The 20,150-nt window shown below is 41.7% G+C and overlaps 1 protein-coding gene and 1 non-coding gene across 2 annotated transcripts in view; one reads left to right on the forward strand and one right to left on the reverse strand.

The window, feature by feature from the left end:
- Positions 1-9,868, forward strand: part of LOC102566184 (uncharacterized) — a 50,170-nt gene extending 40,302 nt beyond the window's left edge. Inside the window, exon 5 of the transcript XR_009456219.1 lies at positions 1,891-9,868. This is a non-coding gene — a transcript (uncharacterized LOC102566184). The remainder of the gene's footprint in view (positions 1-1,890) is intronic.
- A 695-nt stretch (positions 9,869-10,563) lies between these two features.
- Positions 10,564-20,150, reverse strand: part of USP7 (ubiquitin specific peptidase 7) — a 101,601-nt gene continuing 92,014 nt past the window's right edge. The window contains exons 24-31 of the mRNA XM_006277342.4: positions 18,830-18,938; positions 18,627-18,704; positions 18,107-18,207; positions 16,818-16,917; positions 15,854-15,973; positions 13,827-13,898; positions 13,417-13,507; positions 10,564-11,977 (exon numbers count right to left, since the gene is read on the reverse strand). Of these exons, the coding sequence (XP_006277404.2) occupies positions 11,871-11,977; positions 13,417-13,507; positions 13,827-13,898; positions 15,854-15,973; positions 16,818-16,917; positions 18,107-18,207; positions 18,627-18,704; positions 18,830-18,938 (778 nt within the window). The 3' untranslated portion in view covers positions 10,564-11,870. The remainder of the gene's footprint in view (positions 11,978-13,416; positions 13,508-13,826; positions 13,899-15,853; positions 15,974-16,817; positions 16,918-18,106; positions 18,208-18,626; positions 18,705-18,829; positions 18,939-20,150) is intronic.

Consider the following 20,150-nt stretch of genomic DNA (forward strand, 5'->3'; position numbering starts at 1 on the left):
GAAGCCTCAGAGTGGTACAACACTTCACAAACACATTTTTCTAGGCATGTTTTACCTACAACTTGGGCTAAAAACAGATGTTGGATTTCTTCCAGGACAAAACCTTTTATTCTGGGATCCTACAGACCTACAAGACCACTGTCCCATTTTAAGTACCTGTGAAGTATACAACAGTTAAAATAGATATTGCATTTGAGGCAATTCTGACTGATCCCAGGCAAAACTTGGGACTAACACAGCTTGCCCCGGGGGTGGGTAAAATTCAGCCTGTGGGCTGAACTGCTCCACCAAATGATTTCGTCTAGCCTGCGGTGGGTCCCTTGGTCCTGCTAAGCCCAGGTGCAGCCAGTCCCACCATTCCCAGACACACAGCAGGGCTGGAGCAGCACAGTGACTGGACTCGATTCCTGGCAGCCCCAATCGCGGTGGCTCCTGGCTGCCACCTCCACTGGACCCAGCCCTGCTGCCCAGGCACCCCAGCCTGTCTGCCGTGCACCCACCGCTAGAGGTGGGACCTGCATGTGGCTGGGATGGGGCTGTGGGTGGACAGGGAGTAACAACCAGGAGTGGCATGGTTGGGCAGGGCTACAATCATGGGGCAGTGACAGCACAGGGCTGGGGCCCAGACCAGAGCCATGATCCACTGCCCGCACACCCGTAACAGGTGCTGGCTCTGTGGGAAGGGGCGTGCAGGGAGCAAATTCCAGCTCTGCCCCAGGCCCCAGCCCCACACTGTCACCACCCACCCATCCCACTTAGATGCAGCTCCCCGACTGCCCGCCTGGCCAAGAGCCCCCTGCCCACATGGGTCCTGGTTGGTCTCCATGGAGACCCTGGGATCACAGGGCAGTAACAATGTGGGACTTGGGCTTGGGGCAGAGGTGCAGTCTGCTCTCTGTTTTTCCCTGCCTGTAGAACCGGTACCCACTGTACAGACGTGCAGTGAGTGGATTGTGGCTCTGCCCTAAGCTCCAGCCCCACGTTTTCAAAGCCCTGCAATCCCAGCCCCGCCTGCCCACAGCCCCATGCCAGCCGCCTGGCCCAATGCAGAGAAGAGCCACTTAAGGAGTTTTGGTGAGCTGCTGAGGTGGAGGGGATGCTGACCTGGCCCATGACAGATCAACAGAACTCCCTATGTGGTCCTCCAGCCCAAATAATTGCCTGGCTTACACACTTAGCTTGTCCCAGGAATGAAGGGTAATCACCATGAATTAGCTGCAATTGTCCTGGGAAAAAGTGTTATGTCAGGCTAAAAACAGATGTCAGATTTCTTTCAGGACAAAGCCTTTTAATTTGGGATCCTACAGACCTACAATCCCATTGTTTCACTTTAAGTACCTGTGAAGTATCTGGGTTAATTTTTTGTCCTGGGATAGTCATAGCCAATTTGAATTAATTGCCATTCAAACTACTGGTGTAAATTATTGTCCCATGTCTGTTTTGATGCAAGTCAAAATCTAAGACAATCTGACCCAAATATGATGTCTGTTTTTAATCCTAGAATACTTTACAGGTACTTAAAGTGGGACAAGCACCTCGCTGGGGTAAGCACCTTGCTGGGCTCACTTGACCCCAGTTGTCTTCCTGCCTAGAGGAGGTGGGGGGGGAGGCAGGGGCAGGGCTGGACCCAATGATCTGCAAGGTCCCTTCCAGCCCCTAATAATCTAGGATTCTATGAACCAGGATAAAAGGCTTTGTTACTGGAAAAATCCAATGTCTGTTTTTACCCCTAAAATAACACCTTTCCCTGGGACAACAGCAGCTAATTTGCAATAATTGCCACTCAGGCTATGCCTGTAAAGACAGAACTAGATACTGCCTTTCATTGCCTGTGTGCCGTCATAAATTTTCTTTTGTTGCATACCTCTCTCATACACCATTTGGCTCTAGGTGCTGTTTAGGCTGTTGCCTCATACCGCTCGTACTGAAGGCCTGCAAAGATGTGGACCACTACTGCCCACGCTGCCAGTTTCATATCTTCAGATACAAAAGGATTTAAGAAACCTGTGTGACTGTTTAAAGCCAAGTCACTGCTTTTGCTACCGATGTCAACAATTCACAGATAAATTCATTTTTTGGAAATAGGCTGAAGTGGCCCTCAGCAAGTCCCAGCAGGCTGGCACATTGGGAGCTGTCAGGGCATCTTATAGCTTTGGAAAGCACCTTACAAATAATTCCCTGGCTTTTGCCTCAAGTTTGTGTTTTGACAATTAGATGCTCATGCTTTAAATTACAGGGGCTCAAATCTTTTGCCCTGGTGGGCCTGACTGGCAGTGCCCGGTCCATCCACAGGCCGGATCCAGGTGGTGTCCTCAATTCGGTGCCTGGTGGGAACCACATAGCCTTGTAGAGGTGGGCAGAGCGGGGCAGCTGGACCTATTCAAGCCCCACGGAGGAAACAAGCTTGACCCAGCCCTGCAGGGAGAGAAGGGGCTGTGGCCAAGCCCCAACACCCTCTGCATGGAGCAGGAGGAGGAGGAGATGTGGCCCAGCTGCAATGTGGGGATGAAAGGGGTTGCAGCCCTACCCGGGGCTTGAGGCTTTGGCAGGGGGAGGGCGGCTATATTCATGACTGTGCTCCCGTGCCAAGTGCCAGGCCCTGTCACACCCTGCTGCATGAGAGGGAGGTGCACTGTGCTGTGGGGGCAGCCCAGGGGCCCTGCCAGTGCCCACCCTGCTTCCCCGCTCCCATCTGCAAGTGCCAGGGGCTGTGGGCAGCATGGCAGGGATGCACCTGTGCACGGGGGAAGGGCCTGGCCCGTCCTGACTGCCTCGTGGGGCAGCCACTTCACCCCCTGCACTTGTCAGCCATGGAGGCCCAACACCAACAGCTGCAGCGTCTGCACTGCAAGGCCCCGGTGGTTGGGCGAGGGTGGGAAGCACCTGGTGGGTAAAACCGCACTGCATGGGATGGCTGTGCCCCCTCGGCCTTGCAGGCAGGGGAGAAGTGCCGCTCTTGCACAGCGCAGCCGATGGGGCCCTGGCCTGTGGTGCAAACCACAGAGCTGAGGCTGGGCTTGGTGACAGGCAGGGAAGATCCCGATGCTCTCTCTGTGCATGGCAGATGCGGGTGGGGAAGAGCCCCGCGGGGGCCGAGCACCAGTGACCAACCCTCTGAAGGGGGAGATGGCTTTTAGCAATGGGGCTGCACAGCCTGCCTGCAGGACCCTGCTTTCCACTCCTGATGGCAGGGTTTCAAACTTGGGACAGAAAAGTGACTAATTAAATAATAAATAAATAATAATGACCCAGTTCAGCTCTTTGAGGTGGCAGCCCTCTCAAAACTACTGCAAAACAGCTCTTTCCACAAATGGGTTGCTCTGGGGAGGAGCTGCAGGACCTTGACAGGGACAAGAACAGATGTCCCTGGGCTGTAGCATCCCAGGCGAGGTCCCACAAAAGGTATGTCCAGCTCAGCTGCACCCAGCCTGAAAGATAATGGGAAAGCTACTGAAAGCTATTTTCACTTGCCTGAAGTGCTTCAAGACTAGACCACAGCTGCAAGGTATTTCTTCTCCCAGCTGATGTTGAGGCCCTCCTCCATTTAGAGCTTTTGGCGATATAAGAGTAATAATGCCAAAGAAAACACCTGCAGCAGATGCTTTCTTATTTCTGTGGAGAGGTGAGTATACCCCTATATCCAGGCTCTGAAGGGCCAGAATATTGAACATTTTGCCATAAAGTAGGCGCAGTTAAGTCGTTGGGAAACCCAGGAAGGTGACTGTTTCTTCTGTTTCAATGGCATCATTTGGTCTGAAAGTTCACTTTGAGAAGACAGAGAAACTATCTTTGCAGGACAGAAATCAAATCTCCCTTTGCTCATGAAGCAAGATCAGGTGTTTCAGGGATGCTGATTTGTTTACCTGTCTGAAAACAAGTGGAACAGAAAGAAGCTTGGCTGCCCAGACCAGACTGAAGTCGTGGGTTATACAGAAATAAAAAGGACCCATATGATTTGGCAGTCCCCTGCACATACTCCACCGTCTGTGAACTAAAGGGGAGGATGCAGAAGGGAGCTCAGTTCCTTCAAATATCCTGTTCAAAAGGTGCCAGGTATTCTTATGTCTGCAACGGTCCACCCCTTTTGAAAAAGGTCATTGGTTGGGCAACCACCCATTAGCTCCAGGCATATCTGGGTATCCTCAGTTTCCTAGTCTCTTATCAGACTGACTTTTATCCTTGATATAGCACAGACTGAACTCATGGCCTTGGTTGGCTGTCATTGCCTTGAGATTGACAGCAGGACACACGCTAGATGTTTCGGAGGCCTTTGACACAACCAACCACGAGGTTCTGATTAGTGTTTACAGGACCCAGCGGATATTGGCAGGACTGCTCTTTCCTAGCAGGGGGTCCTAGAGGACACTGATGGATGAATGCTTGTCATCCCTTTGAGATCTTTTCTATGGGGTCCCCAAGGCACCATCTTATCACCTCTCTTGCTCAAAGTGTTATATGAGGCCATTGGGTGAGATTGTCTTTTCCGTGCCTGGCTGCAGCTGGGGATTGGATGCAATTGAACCAGCTGAAACTGAATCTAGGTAAAACAGGACATTGGGGTGGGTAGACCACTTGATCTGGGGAGGATTGAGACACTGATCATTGAAGGGTTCAGCTTCCCCATGTCACTCAGGTTTGCAGCCTTGGACTGCTTCTGGATCATCTGCTGCACCCTAGACCTTTTGCACACACCTCTCCAACCATACCCTCCTGGATCAGCAGTGGCAGCTGTGCCCCCCCACCCAAGCTGCAGCTCCATCCTGTGCCTGTCCTGCCCTGCCTGGGCAGCACCTAACCCTAGCCCCATTCCCTCCCTCAACACAGGGGGCAGCTCCCACTGCTGCTCCTGCTGCTTGGCTGGGAGGGCACGGGGGGAGGGCGTGTGCCCCCAGATCTGCATGGGGTGGGCTTGGGGCAGGTGGCAGTGGGTGGGGCTGCAACCCCAAATTTTGCTGTAGCCCTCCTGTAGTCCCCTCCCAGCACCTACGCCCCCTGCCCCAGCCCATAGCTGCAGCCTGCCCAGCTCACCCCACGCAGATCTGGGGGCACACCTCTCCAACCATACCCTCCTGGATCAGCAGCAGCAGCCGTGCCCCCCCACCCAAGCTGCAGCTCCATCCTGCGCCTGTCCTGCCCTGCCTGGGCAGCACCTAACCCTAGCCCCATTCCCTCCCTCAACACAGGGGGCACTGCCCTGCCCCCCCCACCCTTTCCCTCCCCCTTTCACCACAACAGACTTAGCAGCTGCACGGAGCTCTCCACGCTGCCAAGCTGTGCTCCTCGCTGCCCGTGTGCTGCGGCTGTGCACACGCATGGGTATTTGTGCGTCACATCAGGCCGATTTACGATGTAGCCAATTTTCTTTATATCAGTGCCGATCCAATATTAGAACAATGTATTGGCGTACCTCTACAGATCTTCACGTGATGGCCTTCCACCAACTCCATTTAGTGGAAAGGTTGCAACACTCTCTTTCAGGTTCTGATTTGGCCACCATCATTCAATACCTTTCTAACCTCAAGTCTAGACAATTGCAACGTGCTCTACAGGGGCTGCCCTTAAAAACCATCTGGAAGCTGCAGCTGGTGCAGAAAATGGCAGGAGCACAACTCCAATCCTTCAGCATCTGCACTAGCTCCCAAGAGCTTTCCAGTGCTGGTTTTGACCTATAAGGCCTAAACAGTTTGGGTCTTACATACTTAACAGACAGCCTTTCCCTTTGTATCTTATCAGAACCCCTAAGTTCAGCCAACAGCAGCCTCCTCCAAGTAACATCAGCAGGGATCCTGGTTTTCCCTGATAAAAAAGCGCAAATTCTTTGATAAAAAATTGCGAATTTTGATACCCCCCCCAAATCTGTGATTAAAATGAAAGGCCCCTCACTTCCCGCCCACCCGTCCTGCTAGTGCCCCTCACTCCCCCCCGCCCCACAGCCCCCTGCCCCAGCTAGTGCCCCTCACCCCACCAGACCTGCTGGTGCTGCTCGCCTCCCACCCACAGCCTCCTGCACATTTTACTCCATTTTTCCATGGGAGATGGAAAACCCAAATCCCTGACCATCAGTATGTCAAAGTTCCCTTGGCAAAAATGGGTCGGTGGTTAATCTTGGTAGTTGCTTTCCCAGCTCCGGAACTCCCTCCCTCTTGAAACCCACCAGAGCCCAAGCCTGGACATCCTCCAGGAAACAGCTTTCTTTGGGTGGGCTTTTAGAAAGTAAAACTAGGCCTAGATACTGCTTAGTGAGCCTTGTTCTTACGCTATTCTAGTTTAATTTTTAAAGTTTTGTTACTCTTTTGTTTTATAAATTATTCTGTTCTCTTACTGTAAACTTCCTGAAGCCTTTGTTGGGAAGTGTGGCATATAAAAAAAATCACAAAAATATTTCCAGCCTGAGGTTCAAGCATGAGAAATTTTAGTTCCAAAGGGATATTTTTTTGGAGAAGCAGAGACTGCGGAAAACAACACGTCCAAGAGGTTTTAGTATATCCAATTTAAATAAAATGCTGAAATATTGAGTAACAATACATTTTTCAGTCCAATTCACTGGGCTACTACTGCATTACTTTTTATCTCTATTGTACAGGTTCTTCAGAATTAAACAGCTGAAATTATGTCAGACAACAGGATGTTAGGATATGCCAGATATTTGCACTTGCACTTCATAGCTTTGTGGGAAATTATCTGAAAAAGTCATGTGACAAGTGTAAGACTTAGCTGGTTATACATGTTATGACACTTTCATTCTTAATTAATTCTGAGGACATTTTTTGATGTCACATGCCAACAGAGTCTGCATGAGACCCTCACCTGAAATGTTTAAAAACCTCTCCTCTAATTTTCTTCTTCTCAAAATCCTGCTGTAGAACAATCATGACATGATAGCAGTAGTTAAGCAAGCCTCAAAATGAGTCAGCTTGTTGGGGCAAAGAAATTCTGTTTTTCTGATTTTAGAAGTAGCCTTTTGCAAGCATGGATCAGAACACAGTTTTGTCCCCATATACAGAGGCAGGCTGGTTTAGATTAATTTTGTAAGAATTTTTTTTTTTGAGAGAAAAAAAATATTAAATTGTCACCTGCTGATTACACCTAGGAAACCTAGGTGGTAAGGAACCCATGCTTCAGGAACAAGAGGTTTTCACTGTGATCACTATGACAGAGTGAGCATGAATTTGAACCTGGGTCTCCCATACACTAGTGGTTTCAAGTCACCAAGGCAGCCACATGGCATGTTCTTCCTTCTGAAATAAAAAGTCCAGGTTTCATACCAAACATTAAGATGGCATCTGTTTATTCAAAAGTATTTTCTTTGCTTTCATTTGATATGGGGGGCGGAATCAAAACCCTGTAAATTACACACTTGAAGGGAGAGAGGCTGCAACTAGATTTAGACAGACTACAAAAGTGGGCAGATGAGAATAGGATGGGGTTCAGCATAGACAAATACAGGGTGCTGCACCTCGGGAGAAGGAATCCACAGCATACGTACAGGCTGGGGAGTTCTCTTCTTGAAAGCACAGAGGCGGGAAGGGATCTTGGAGTCATTATTGACTCCAAGATGAACATGAGCCGCCAATGCCAGACCGCAGCCAGCAAGGCCAGCCATACCTTGTCATACATCCAAAGGTGCATCTCAAGCCGGTCCAGAGAGGTGATACTCCCCCTCTATGCGACTTTGGTCAGGTTGCAGTTGGACTACTGCGTCCAGTACTGGGCGCTGCACTTCAAAAGGGATGTGGCCAGCCTGGAGAGGGTTCAGAGGAGGGCCACCCACTTGGTGAGAGGGCAGCAAGACAGGCCCTATGAGGAGACACTGAGGGACCCGAACTTGTTCAGCCTCAGCAAGAGAAGGCTGATGGGGGACCTGGTGGCTGCCTACAAGCTCATCAGGGGGGATCAACAGCAAATAGGCAAAGCTCTTTTCTCCCCAGCACCACCTGGGGTGACGAGGAACAATGGTCATAAGCTGATGGAGAATAGGTTTAGGTTGGAGATCAGAAGGCGATATTTTAGTTAGGGTGGCCAAAATCTGGAACCAGCTTCCCAGGGAGGTGGTCCTCGCCCCTACCTTGGGCATATTCAAGAGAAGGTTGGACGATCACCTGTCTGGGGTCTTGTGAATCCAGCATTCATTCCTGCCTGTGGCAGGGGGTCAGGCTAGATGATCTGTTCAGGTCCCTCCTGATCCTAGCTACTATGAAACTATGAAACGATGAAATACAATGGTCTCTCTCCAGCCAGCTCCACCATTCATATAATAAAAGTAGTTTTGCAGAAAAACTCTGGAATCCGAGACAAACACATTCTGCAAAATCAAGTTCAAGCTGTCACGATTTTTGAAAAAAATCAACAGCTTTTGACTCAAGATAATTTCCAGTATAAAAGTAAATGAGTGAACACAGACACAGATTCAGTGTTTTCTAGTCTATTTTATTTACAACACATACAGTTTCTATAGAATATGGTTTCTAACATGTGTATGTTAAATATAAAAAGCACAGCATAGCTAATATCTACTTACTGATTACTGCAGCCAACACAAAACCCATAGGACAGACTGAATGGTCCAAGCCTCAGGTTTAAAATACTGAAGGCTCTCTGGTTCTTGAACTACAGGTTCAAATCTAGTAGCATCAACTCAGAAGGGAAAAGGGTTGAGGTAGATACAGTTCACTGAGTTCCCAATGTAATTTGCTCTGCGTGCGTCTTTTTCAAAATACACAAATAAATAAATAAATCTGAAATTTGTGCGTCATGTTTTGAAATGGTAGGAGTTTGCCCAGCTGGTGGTAGCCAAAACTCTAGTGAGCACTGGTAGGAAGTATACCAAGTTGACTGCTACTTTCCATCCCACACACTACTTTAGTTCACTCATCCTATCTGTATTAGTTTATAAAGCGCTTTTGAGATCCTCTGGAAATAAAGGCACTAAGGAACATACAATTATTTTTATTTTGATAAAAACAATTCAGGTTTCTCATTATAATATGCTGCTGTGATCCTGCATAACATGAGAACAAATGGCATGATTTTCTTTTTGTTTTATTGCTTTTGTTGCAGTCAGTTTTTGCTACTCAGCTATGATAAAATATAAACTAGAATGGAAATTAGTTATTTTGAAAATGACATTGTATTCTTGTAAATTATTAAATTGAACAAAGATACTGCACCTGAGATAATACCCTGCCTTCCTTGGTTGTGTTAGGGATTTCTGCCCCTGAATACTACTTGCACTCCAAAAGTCACCTCAAAATCCTCAGTGAAGAAGGAAGTTGGAGAAGCAAAATGCCTTCTAATATGCAAATTCCTGTTCAGAGTTAATGCACAAGTACTATCAATAACCACAACAGCAAAGCATGTGAAACTAAGCATCTTTAAAAAAAACTAAAAAAAAAATCTATCCATCCCTCTGTCTCAGAAAGAACTAAAACATTTATTGACAACACTGAAAAAGATGTTTTTTCCTAAAGGACAAAAGAAGTAAGATTTTAGCTAAGGGTCAATGTTACCATACTCTGCGAGTCAACATTCAATCATTTTAAAAGAATGAGGTGGGTATTTGACTATACTTACACTACCGTTCAAGAAAGGTACATCACTTCTGAATGGAATTACCTAGATTTTCTGAAAATCCTGGTATTTACTGAGGGCATTTAAAAGACAATCCAAACACCCAATAAGGACTAGATTGTTCCAGACTGCATCAGAATCTTCACCAGTTTAACACAACCATGAATCAAAAGACATCAATTATCTGTTTAAGGCATACCATTTAAAGCACTTTTTTCCACATCATATTTTCAAACCTACAAAAATAAACGTAAATAATTTACCTTGACTGGAAAGATAAAAGACATGATTAAAAACACAACATGCAATCACCAAAAGTATTTAAAAATAAAAGTGAAAGTGAGTAAGCTTATTTAAAAACTGAAATTAAGAAAACTTTTAAGAACTGATGCTTCTGGCGAGCTGTTTTTTTTAAATAACCACCAGAACCAAATTTCAGAAAAAATTATAAAGGCCATAACATGTATATAACCCCTATTATATGTTTATTGATAGGTTGGAAGAAAGGAAGCGTCTAAGAACGCTTATGATTATGAATACAGGGAGCACAATACAACAGGAATCTATCACTCTATTAAGAGAGCTTACCTTTTAGAGACTCCAGGTTTTACCTTACACCTTTTATAATATTAGAATTGAGAATCTGGACCACAAAATTTTGTACAGGCAGGCAGAGTCAAGTCTACTACAAAGACTCTACTACAAGCTTTACAAACAATCTAGTAAAATATTTTTCCATTCATCTTATTTGTACATGATTCCCTCCTATGAACTTTTGTTTCTTAAGCTAAAATTAGGAAGCAAACACCCCCACCCACAACCCCGCCCACAAAAATCCCCTCAAACTTCAAAACAACCAAACCCAGTTAATACATTGGCAATATTAAAATGAAAAAAATATCTTCAGCAAAACCTTACAAATGAAAACATTTTCCAAACTGTATTTCCAGGAAGAGCAGAAATCTTCTTCAATGTCCATGTCATCACTCACCGAAGTAAAATTTTATAGAAAATTTTATTCAACATACAACATTTTCCAGCAAAAAAGGCAATATACAGGAAGAGTTGTTGTACACTGCGGCTACAGAAACAAAATAAAATACTGAAAAAGAATGTAAAATTAAGAAGTGTGAATTGCTGATTCTATCTTTACTGCACTCAAAACTAGACACGCAGCTGGCATTAGCTCCAAAAGAAAAGGAAGCAGTCTGGGGACTGAAATAAAACTACACACAATGAATATCAACATCAGTGAAGTTCACTTGCAGACTCACCCAACAAAATTAACCTCCAAGTGTTAAATTGTACAAGTTCATTAAATATACAATTTCATTTTTTTCATTTTTCCTTTTTCCTTTTTTGTTTTCTTTTTTCTGTTTCTTCTTTTTTTCTTTTTCTTTCTTTTTTTTTGTTTTTTTACAAATTCAACAGCTTACTAAACACTAGTGAGCATGCCCTCTGTGCTAAAAGGCTATTTCTTGTGTTTTTCCCATCTCTTTCCTCTTTAACTAAATCAATTATATTTATAATCCTTTCACCTGCTTTTGCCAACTTCGAGTGTCATTTTATTTGTCAAAAGACAACATAGTAAACTTTAACTGTATGTGTCAAGGTTTGCAAATTTAATAAAAAGACCCAAATAACTTTTAGGACTCAGAGCATCCATTTGGCAAAACGGGATGCAAAGTAGTGATTGAATTAAATGAAAACTAGTTTATTTAAAAAGATTCTATGCAACTGGATGAGACAAAAATCCCGAATAAGTGCCAACAATGTACACAATGAAGTAGAGATTGCTATTTATTGATGATGTGAGTTTTTTGCATTTACAAATGCACAAAAATGTCATTTTAAAGTATAACTGAAGGAAATAAATCCGATGTGAGTCTAAACATAAGACTTACTAGCTGCTGTGATGGTGAATACCACACCAGGAAGGGCAGCCAGCTAGCTTATGCCATCTATAAACGTACTACAGACAAATATTTTGCCAATGTCAACTGGTCTACTAAACTCTTCCCTCATTATGCTGACAATTGCCTTGCATTACGTTTACCATAAAATAACTCTCATTGGCATCCAAGCTTTATAAAAACACCTTCATTTTGCTCAAAAAGGGCAGTCAATAGATACAGAGAAGCCAAACTGAACAGCCTCAACAAAATAAAATTAACATCAGCAGCAAATCCTCTTGCTGAAGACTTCAGATATAGTGCACGTGTACCAAAGTTCTACTGTTGTTAAAAAGGTGCACACACACACTTATTTGTTGTCCCTTGCCTTGAACAAATGGGTTAAGTGAGTCAGTTATGGATTTTAATAGCTTTCTCCAGGTAAGTGTAGCGACTTCTCTTTGGGGCCTTGTTGAAGTGGTCAAGCCCTAGCCATGGCCTTGGATGAGACATGTTGCCTAGAAAAGGGAAGAAAAGAGGGAACAGGGGTTTAATTGGTACAAATCATTCAAATACCTTCTGCATGGCAATTTATAAAACGTCTTAAGTCTTGCCATATTAAAGCAACAAAAGGATTGTAGAATCCTTTCACATCAACAACTGCATTTCCTCTAGCACACCATACAGCTGTGTTCTTTGATCAATTGAATGTTTTTTTCTTCAACTTTAATGCCTGTAAAGAGCGACAGTCCAACACCAAAACACCATGCACTACTTAATTAGTGGCAGAACATACTGCTCATTTTCAGTCTGTCTAGATTAGGATTAATTGAAGTATTTTTAGAAAGTTAGCCAACTTTTTAAAAAGTCAAATGTAGAGGTGCACAGCCATTGTTAACATGTGCTAAGTCAGTCTAGTTAAAGCCTGGGACAGACCCAAGGCTTTAGTTTGTTCAGTTCAGCATGAGGGAGACAGTCTACGTTTAACTTTTGCAAGTTACAAATTCAGCATCTTCCGATTTTCACTGCCAGTTTCAGCATTGCTCTTTTCATTCTAGTTTACCTTATTATTCTTATTATACATTATTGACTATATCAGGTTAAACAACGCTGCTTTTAATTTTGTTTCTACAGTCCATTAATTACTTTGAAAATCAGGCCTTTTTCACCCTCAACTGCTATTTTATCCTCAGGAGAAGCCCTGAGAGAATGAAAGCCCTACTCAGTATTGAATGCATACAAGTCCCACAGGTTCCAATGGTTTTGCACCTCCCCATGCTAGCATGGTGAACAGAACTTTAAGTACAAGTTAGTAAACAGATGCACAGCTGAATCTGGCATACTATATTTCTATACAGCATTAATTTCTCTTATCTAATGTCCTGTTCCTGTTAAGATTCTTCACATTCATTGGCAACATACAGAGACTACATTAACTCTACAGGAAATATAAGAAATCAACAACTTGTTTGGGACAGTCTTAGTTTTAAAATGCTCATGAGAATGCAGCTTGCACTATATATAGCAATACAGTGTTTATGTTACTCCATGAAAAATGTGTGGAAATCAAGTATGCAAAGTAGGATAGGATGGACAATAGAGCAAAAATAACAGCTGACACTGCAGCTTCCTTTTAGCTTTGTCTAATGCAATACTCAGTCACTTGGGGACACACTTGGGAAAACACATGGTATGCAAGTATTTTGCTTTTAGATGTTTAATATTCTCTCATATTAAGCAATCTATACACTTAGAAGAGTGATGTGCTATATTTAACTGTATATAAATATTTATATGTATATATGCAAACATTTGATTATGATTATTGATTATTATGTACAGAGAGCAACAAAGCTTCTTTGTTTCTTAAAGTCCTGCTTTACAACAGACTGCATGACAAACAGCAAAGCAACAGCTGCAGTTTGAAAGAATAAAGTCAGGTCAATTAGCCACTCACCAGGTTGGGGCTCAAAATCTTTCAAGTTCACTTCATACTCATCTTCATTTAGGTACTGGTGCCGACCCATCATTACAATGGCAAACTTAAACTTCAAAAAGGAACAAAATTATCAAGAGTTTGGATAAAAGCAAAACTTTATAAATGAAGCAACAGTCCTCTCAGCAAAAGCAGAAAATGGATTGATTTTGTGGCATTGTTTCCAAGCAAGGAAAGAGGAAACTGAAAATTCTTATATAGCGCTTTTTCTCCTTGCTTACTGCCACTTATTCAGACAATCCCAAAAACAGTTGATCTACACTGAACCTTATTTTTTTCTGATAAATTAGCTGGGCTGATTTGTATTACGATTTTTTTTAACTTTAGGATTTATAAACATCAACAAAAACCCTTCCCCACTAGACTGTTACCTTTTCAAATTCTTTTTCTTGGATGTCCAACATTGTTTGAATCCGCTTCATCACCTCTCTGAAGTGTTCACCCTATCAATTCAACAAGATAGCTTGATATATTTTTTTTTAAAGGAACTGGATGACTGTTGTGTTGGTTCTTTCCCCATGCTGCATTCAAATATGTTACACACATTACTCAGTTATTTCCAAAAATTACATAAACGTTATTTAGTTGGTGGCAACATACAGCATGTACAGTTTTGGTTCTCAGTTTATCATCAGTAGCTTATCTTCAACATTGCTCTAATTTGATCAAACACTTCACTTGTTTAGTTGTAATGGTATATAATTTGTGGCATTTAAATCAGGTTAAGATTGAGACAAAGGAAGAAGTTTAGTAGGCAGAAAAAAGCTAGTGTTAAAAAACCCCCCACAAAACAAAACCCAAACACTTATGCAAATACAATCAATCTCCACCACGCCGCAATTTTGGCCTGAATTAGCATTATCATTGAAGCATCCGTTTTGTGTTATACTATAAAACTCCAAGAGATGATGCACTGGAACCAGAAAACATCAGTAACACAGTCACTAGAGAAAGGGAAGAATAAAATATGGCCCTCCTCCAAAATAATGCACATATTCACTTGGTACTGTTATGCACATATAAAATATGCATCTACAACCCTCCCTCTAAAATGTGGAAATGCACACATTTCTCAAACCAAATCTTAAAAAAACTAGATAAATACTCATAAAAATGGATATGTAAGAACCAAAAAATAGCTTGGGAGTATTTTTAATTGACTGGCACTAGAGACTTGCTAATATACTATTAAAGTTAAAAGGCTATATATGGTTCTGAATTGGAATCATAAATAAAAAAAAGCAAAGAAGTTAACTTTCAAAATTAAAGCCAAGCCTTTTCACTTTTGCAATGGTTTCTGTCTTTGATGAAGTGCATGACAAAATTTAAAATAAGCCATTTGAATTATGAGCTGATAAAGTTATGTTGGAAAAGGTACACAGAAAGTGAAATGTGCTCGTTTTTCATAACCACATAACTCACATCAGAGCCAAATAATTCATTCTTTGGCAAGCACTAATCAGGCGAAACTTTAAGACAAAGATCTTTTTAAAATTATTACAGCTAGACCACAAATCCAGAATTGATAAAGGCTCCATTGTAGCAGACATATAAACTCGTACTAAAAAACAGACTCTGCCATGAAGAGTTTATAATCTAACTATACAAAGGAGACAGAACGGGAAGGAGGAAGTGTTATAAATGAAGAACTGAGAAGCAGAAACATTTAAGTGATTTGATTTGAGAATCACAGAAGGAATCTGTTATAAAAAAAGAAAAAAAATCAGGAACTGAAATTTAATCTGCTGGATCATAGTTCAATAACTTATTCATAAACCAGAGGCAGTCAACACCAGGTCTGGAAGTTTGGCAGTGAAGGAACAGTGACACAGTTCACTACCAAATTTCCAGACCCATTGGAAGCCCTGGGCCCTGCATGCTGGATTGAGGGCCTGATCCCAATGCACAGGCCCAAGCAGGGGGGGCACGGGGCCCCAGGGCCTAATCCTGGTGTGGAAGGCTGGGAGGGGGCAGAACTAGGCCCCCAGGAACCGATCCCAAAGGTGGGGGTAGCACTGGGGCTCCAGGAACCAATGCTAATGCTCAGGGGCAGGAGAGGTGGCCCCAGGACCTGCTCCTGGAGTTTGGGGCAGGGAGGGGGCAGTGTTGGCCCCATGGACCAATCCTGATGCAAAAGGACCAGACCTGCTCCATTCATCTGGTTCACAGGCCCAAAAGGTTGAGTGCCACTGTCATAAGCCACTCTCCCACACATTTTCTTCTGCAGTTTGGAATGGATTCAGAACAAGTTTCATAACTGAATAGTTTGAGAACCTTTTCCACAGGAATGATATTTTGCCATATATATTTGGCATCAGTGTTCTACTTTTTTGTACAGAAATTTATGAAGACACTAAATAAAAGAATCCTACACAGGAATGAAGGAAACATAGTATACCTGGTGTATCCTCAACAAGAATGGAATTCCAAATGTTCCAAAAACCTCTTTGTGGAAGTGTGCCACTGTGATTAGCATCTCATTTTCCTTATCTATATCTACCTGGTCCAGAGGGATTTCCTAAATTCAGATACAAAACTATGATCATGATAGGCTAAAACTGGCAAGAAAACTTTAACATGTAAAAACATAAGCAATCCATAGTCTTAACATCTATAACCAACCAAACAACACATCTTAAACTAAAAGGGACTTCAATGACAAAAGGTAATTTAAGAGCCATTTTTTTCAGGGTGTTTGTGGGATAAGGAATGGATGTCAGAGGCAATTTCCCTTTAGCTTCCTTTCATGGGTTTTCTGTCACAGAGCCAGGATGCAAGACCTCAACGTGAAGTTATTTCCCTGCCACACAAAGAGACTTCACAAATCAAATGTTTTCTGTGTGGTGGCTATGACACTATCCCTATGAACTCCTCCTCATTTCTTTTCAGTGATAAATTTATACTTATGGCTTAATTTCATTCCATACTTATGAAATTTGATACAAGTTAAGTGCTGATTGCTTCAATCATTTTAAGTAAAAGAAAGAAAGTCTTGAGGCTCAAACCATGTCATCTAGCTCAAAAACCTAACTGAACACAACTCCCCAATTAAAAGGAAAGGAAGAAAAAGTATGCAGGCAAGCACAAACTTACAACTTGGAAATTAGGTGCTGAGCACAAAAATTTACAGCACAAGCCCTGTGTGAACCTGGGAATTGCTGATGAAGAGGCTAATGACTATGGATTATTCCTTGTACAGATTTAATTTTCTCTCATAAAATTATTTGGGCATAAATCATTACAGGTTTAAAGAACCTTAAGTTCCTCTTTAGTGTAATTGTTTTAAAGTTACCATGCAAGCCAGCTAGTTTGCTAAGAAGAGAACAATCTGAAAATTGTAATTCATGCTGCTTAAGATTTACCTCTATTCGAAACGTTCGGCTTGTTGCAGGTGATAAACACTCTAACAACTCATCTTCCTGATGGACACCAATTATTTTGTAGCTTACAATTTCTAGCAGCCTTAAAAAAAAAGAAAAGAAAAGAATCAGTATAACGTTCATTTAATACAGTGGTTTTCAAACTTTTCTGGCCACATATTGCTTTACTTGTAAAACAGTGCTGCTCACACTCCCAACACCCTCTTTGCATGTCCATTCCTTAGGAAGTGTTGACACAGACATCAATGTACAGCAATGTCATTATTCATGTATTAACCAACCCAAAGTTCCAACACCATTATTAAAATTTAGGCATAAGTTCCTTGGCTAAGCACTGCATACCCCCAGGAGTAGGCCTACTCCACTTTGAAAACCACTGATCTAATAAACTTGTAACATATTACTACATTACTACAACCAGAATTAAAATTATATTACTACTGGTATAGTTTCTATTAGTTAGCATCTAAGGCAGTGATGCTCAATCAGGATGTCATGGCACCTTAAAGATCCTTGAGATCCTTTCAAGGGCGCCACACAATGTTAGCACTGTTAGGTGAACAGGCGAACCCAGGGATTTCAAACAAAAATCCATACCGTTAAAAATACTCTGCCCTGATGTGGTCTTTTTTAGTTATTTGCAACAGAAAAACTGCTGTATTATTTTTCTGTAGTAAACAATGAGTGACGACTAAGAGCTGGCATTTTTGAGGGCTGCCTTGAAGTTAAAAAAGATTGAGAAACTGCTCTAAATAAAGAGCAAACCAGCCCTATCTTTTGTTACTAGTTTAAAAAACATGATTCTACCAAAAGTACTCACAGAATTTCAATTACCAGGAAATAGTTTTAACTCCTATGAAGAATCAGTGCATCTGCATCATATACTGACAGACGTAACTTATATTTTCTGAGATTATATGACAATGGATTTTTTGAATGTTTGAAAAGTGAGTGGCCTGAGCGGCTAGAAAATACCATAATTTTATAAACTGTCCAAACTGGCAAGTACAAAAAACATTAAATGTCAGTATATTTTTAGACAATGGAAGAGTAAAGGATTTTTTTATGCAACCTTAACTTATTTACCTTGGTTGAAATTCCAGCATCAGATGTTTTGAAGCCCTTTGTAATACAGGTTTTAAATTCATAACACCAGACTTTCTGTTAATTTGCACTATATTTTCATGATACTGTAAACCCCAAAAGCTTTTGTTTAAATTAAATGAATAGTCAAACCCATGAAAATCAATATCCTTTCCAGCAGTACTTACCTTAGTTTCCCCGAACCCTTCTCAGAGAGTTCTACAGCTTTTTTACATTCTTCCAAGAGGTCCCGTACACACCCATGCTTATCTGGATATAGCGTTATTTCCTATATAATATTAAAAAAAAAAATAAAAAAAATTAGAGAAACTGAAATGTTAGTAAACACAAAGGACAGAACATGCTGAATTCTGACTTTCACACTAATGCTTGTGTAACAGATTTTATTACTAACAAACATATGCCAAAAAAAACCTTGTTTTTTTCCAACCCTTATTCTTAGGAACTGTAAGTTGGTGACAATATACATATGTTACCCAGAGAATAATAGAGGCAACTTTTGTTAAATTTCTAAGCGGCACAAGAATTAAAAAAAAACAAAACATTTGCATACTTAATCATTATCACATATGTACAATATGTTATCAATATATTATTAAATGTTTTATAAAAATGACTAACTGTATATAAAATATATATGAAAAAACATGTAAAAAAATTACTAGCAGTAGCCAAAACCATACTCACCTCTTCCCTAAATTGGCTATTTAGCCATATGCACTTAAAACTTCTCCGGTTTTCAAAATCTGTGATTTTCATTTTGAGCTGAGGGAAGAGAGGAATAAAAACAAAAACCATACACACACTTTAAAACAGGCTTGTAAAGACAATCACATTTTCCTTCCCCTTTCCTGATTCCTCCCCCACCCCGCAACAATGAAGTTTCGTACCTGTTGATAGTAAAGTTTTTTAGGTTGCCTAGGTTTGAAGAACTGCAGGAGATCTCTTAAAGTACCTTCATAATTATGTCTAAGAGGATTACCTGGGCCATCCCTATAACTACAGAAGAAAACACCACATCAACATCATTTCATTATTCTTCTTCACTACACAGTAAATAACCAGTAGGAATGTGAAGTAACTTTAGCTGTCTATAACATTTGAGAGGATAAGAAACAGTTGTCCAAATTATACAGCATTATGTTTAGAGAGCTCAGGCAATTTTTTTAAATTAAGGTATTTATGAGTGCAAATCGCATCAACTTTTAGGAGGAGCAGGGTGTTTTATTCTCTTTCCTCCCCGTCTGTTTTAAAGTACTCCTCTCCATTATAAACCAAAGACCTGAAGTCTGCAATTAGCAGTGCAAACAGAGCCCAAAAATAAACCTAATATATCACAGCCTTAGTTGTAAATAAAAAAGAAAATATTTGTAATGTTTTGCTTTTTGATTACCACCTTTTTTAGAAAGGCATGGTCAAATCAGTGTCCTATTAACTCTGATAATATAACAAAACTATTCTGAACCAATCAGCAGAAGCCAAATCTAACATAACAGCTTTTAGAACTGTAGTTTACCGTATACATTTTAATAGTTTTAAAATCTATCTTATCTTTCTTGAATGAAACATATTCAGTCTCTTGATACCGAAGGCCACTATGGCTAGGATCCTTTAAAATCAAAGGCTGCCTGTAGACGTGTTGGGAGGCTGCTCCAATGTGCTGTAATTACAGTGCATCTGAGCAGACTTGATTAATTGAGTCTGCTGGAGTGTGCTAATTAGCGTGTTCCCCAATGGGCACGTGAAGGCGGCTGGGAGCTCCTAGGCCCCATCCACAATATGGTGGTACTGGGCCAGATTCAATCCAGCCCTGACCTCTCATGCATGCCAGAACTGGCCCACAGACTGGATCCAGTCCATGGACCCACTTCACATCAGTCATCTGGCGTGTAGTGCTAAAGGTTTGGGCACCACTAAGCTAGACAAACTGCTGTGAAGAGATGCATGCCAAACCCATACCTACTCAGAGGAAGATATATCTGCTGCGCTAGTTTTATATAGCAGAGTGTTAAGCAGCTATCTAGATTAATACTCTTGTTATATATCATTTTGGTCTACAATATTACACAACTCTCATAACATGCAACTAAATGCCCTTTAAAGTTCTTGAAAATAAAGATTTAGTTGTGACAACATGGGAGATGCTATTAAATAATTAAGGAATTTACTAAGCCTATCCTTATGTTAAAATCAGTTTAAAGATATGTTAAA

This window comes from Alligator mississippiensis, chromosome 13 (assembly GCF_030867095.1).
Source record: "Alligator mississippiensis isolate rAllMis1 chromosome 13, rAllMis1, whole genome shotgun sequence".
Taxonomy (NCBI): domain Eukaryota; kingdom Metazoa; phylum Chordata; order Crocodylia; family Alligatoridae; genus Alligator; species Alligator mississippiensis.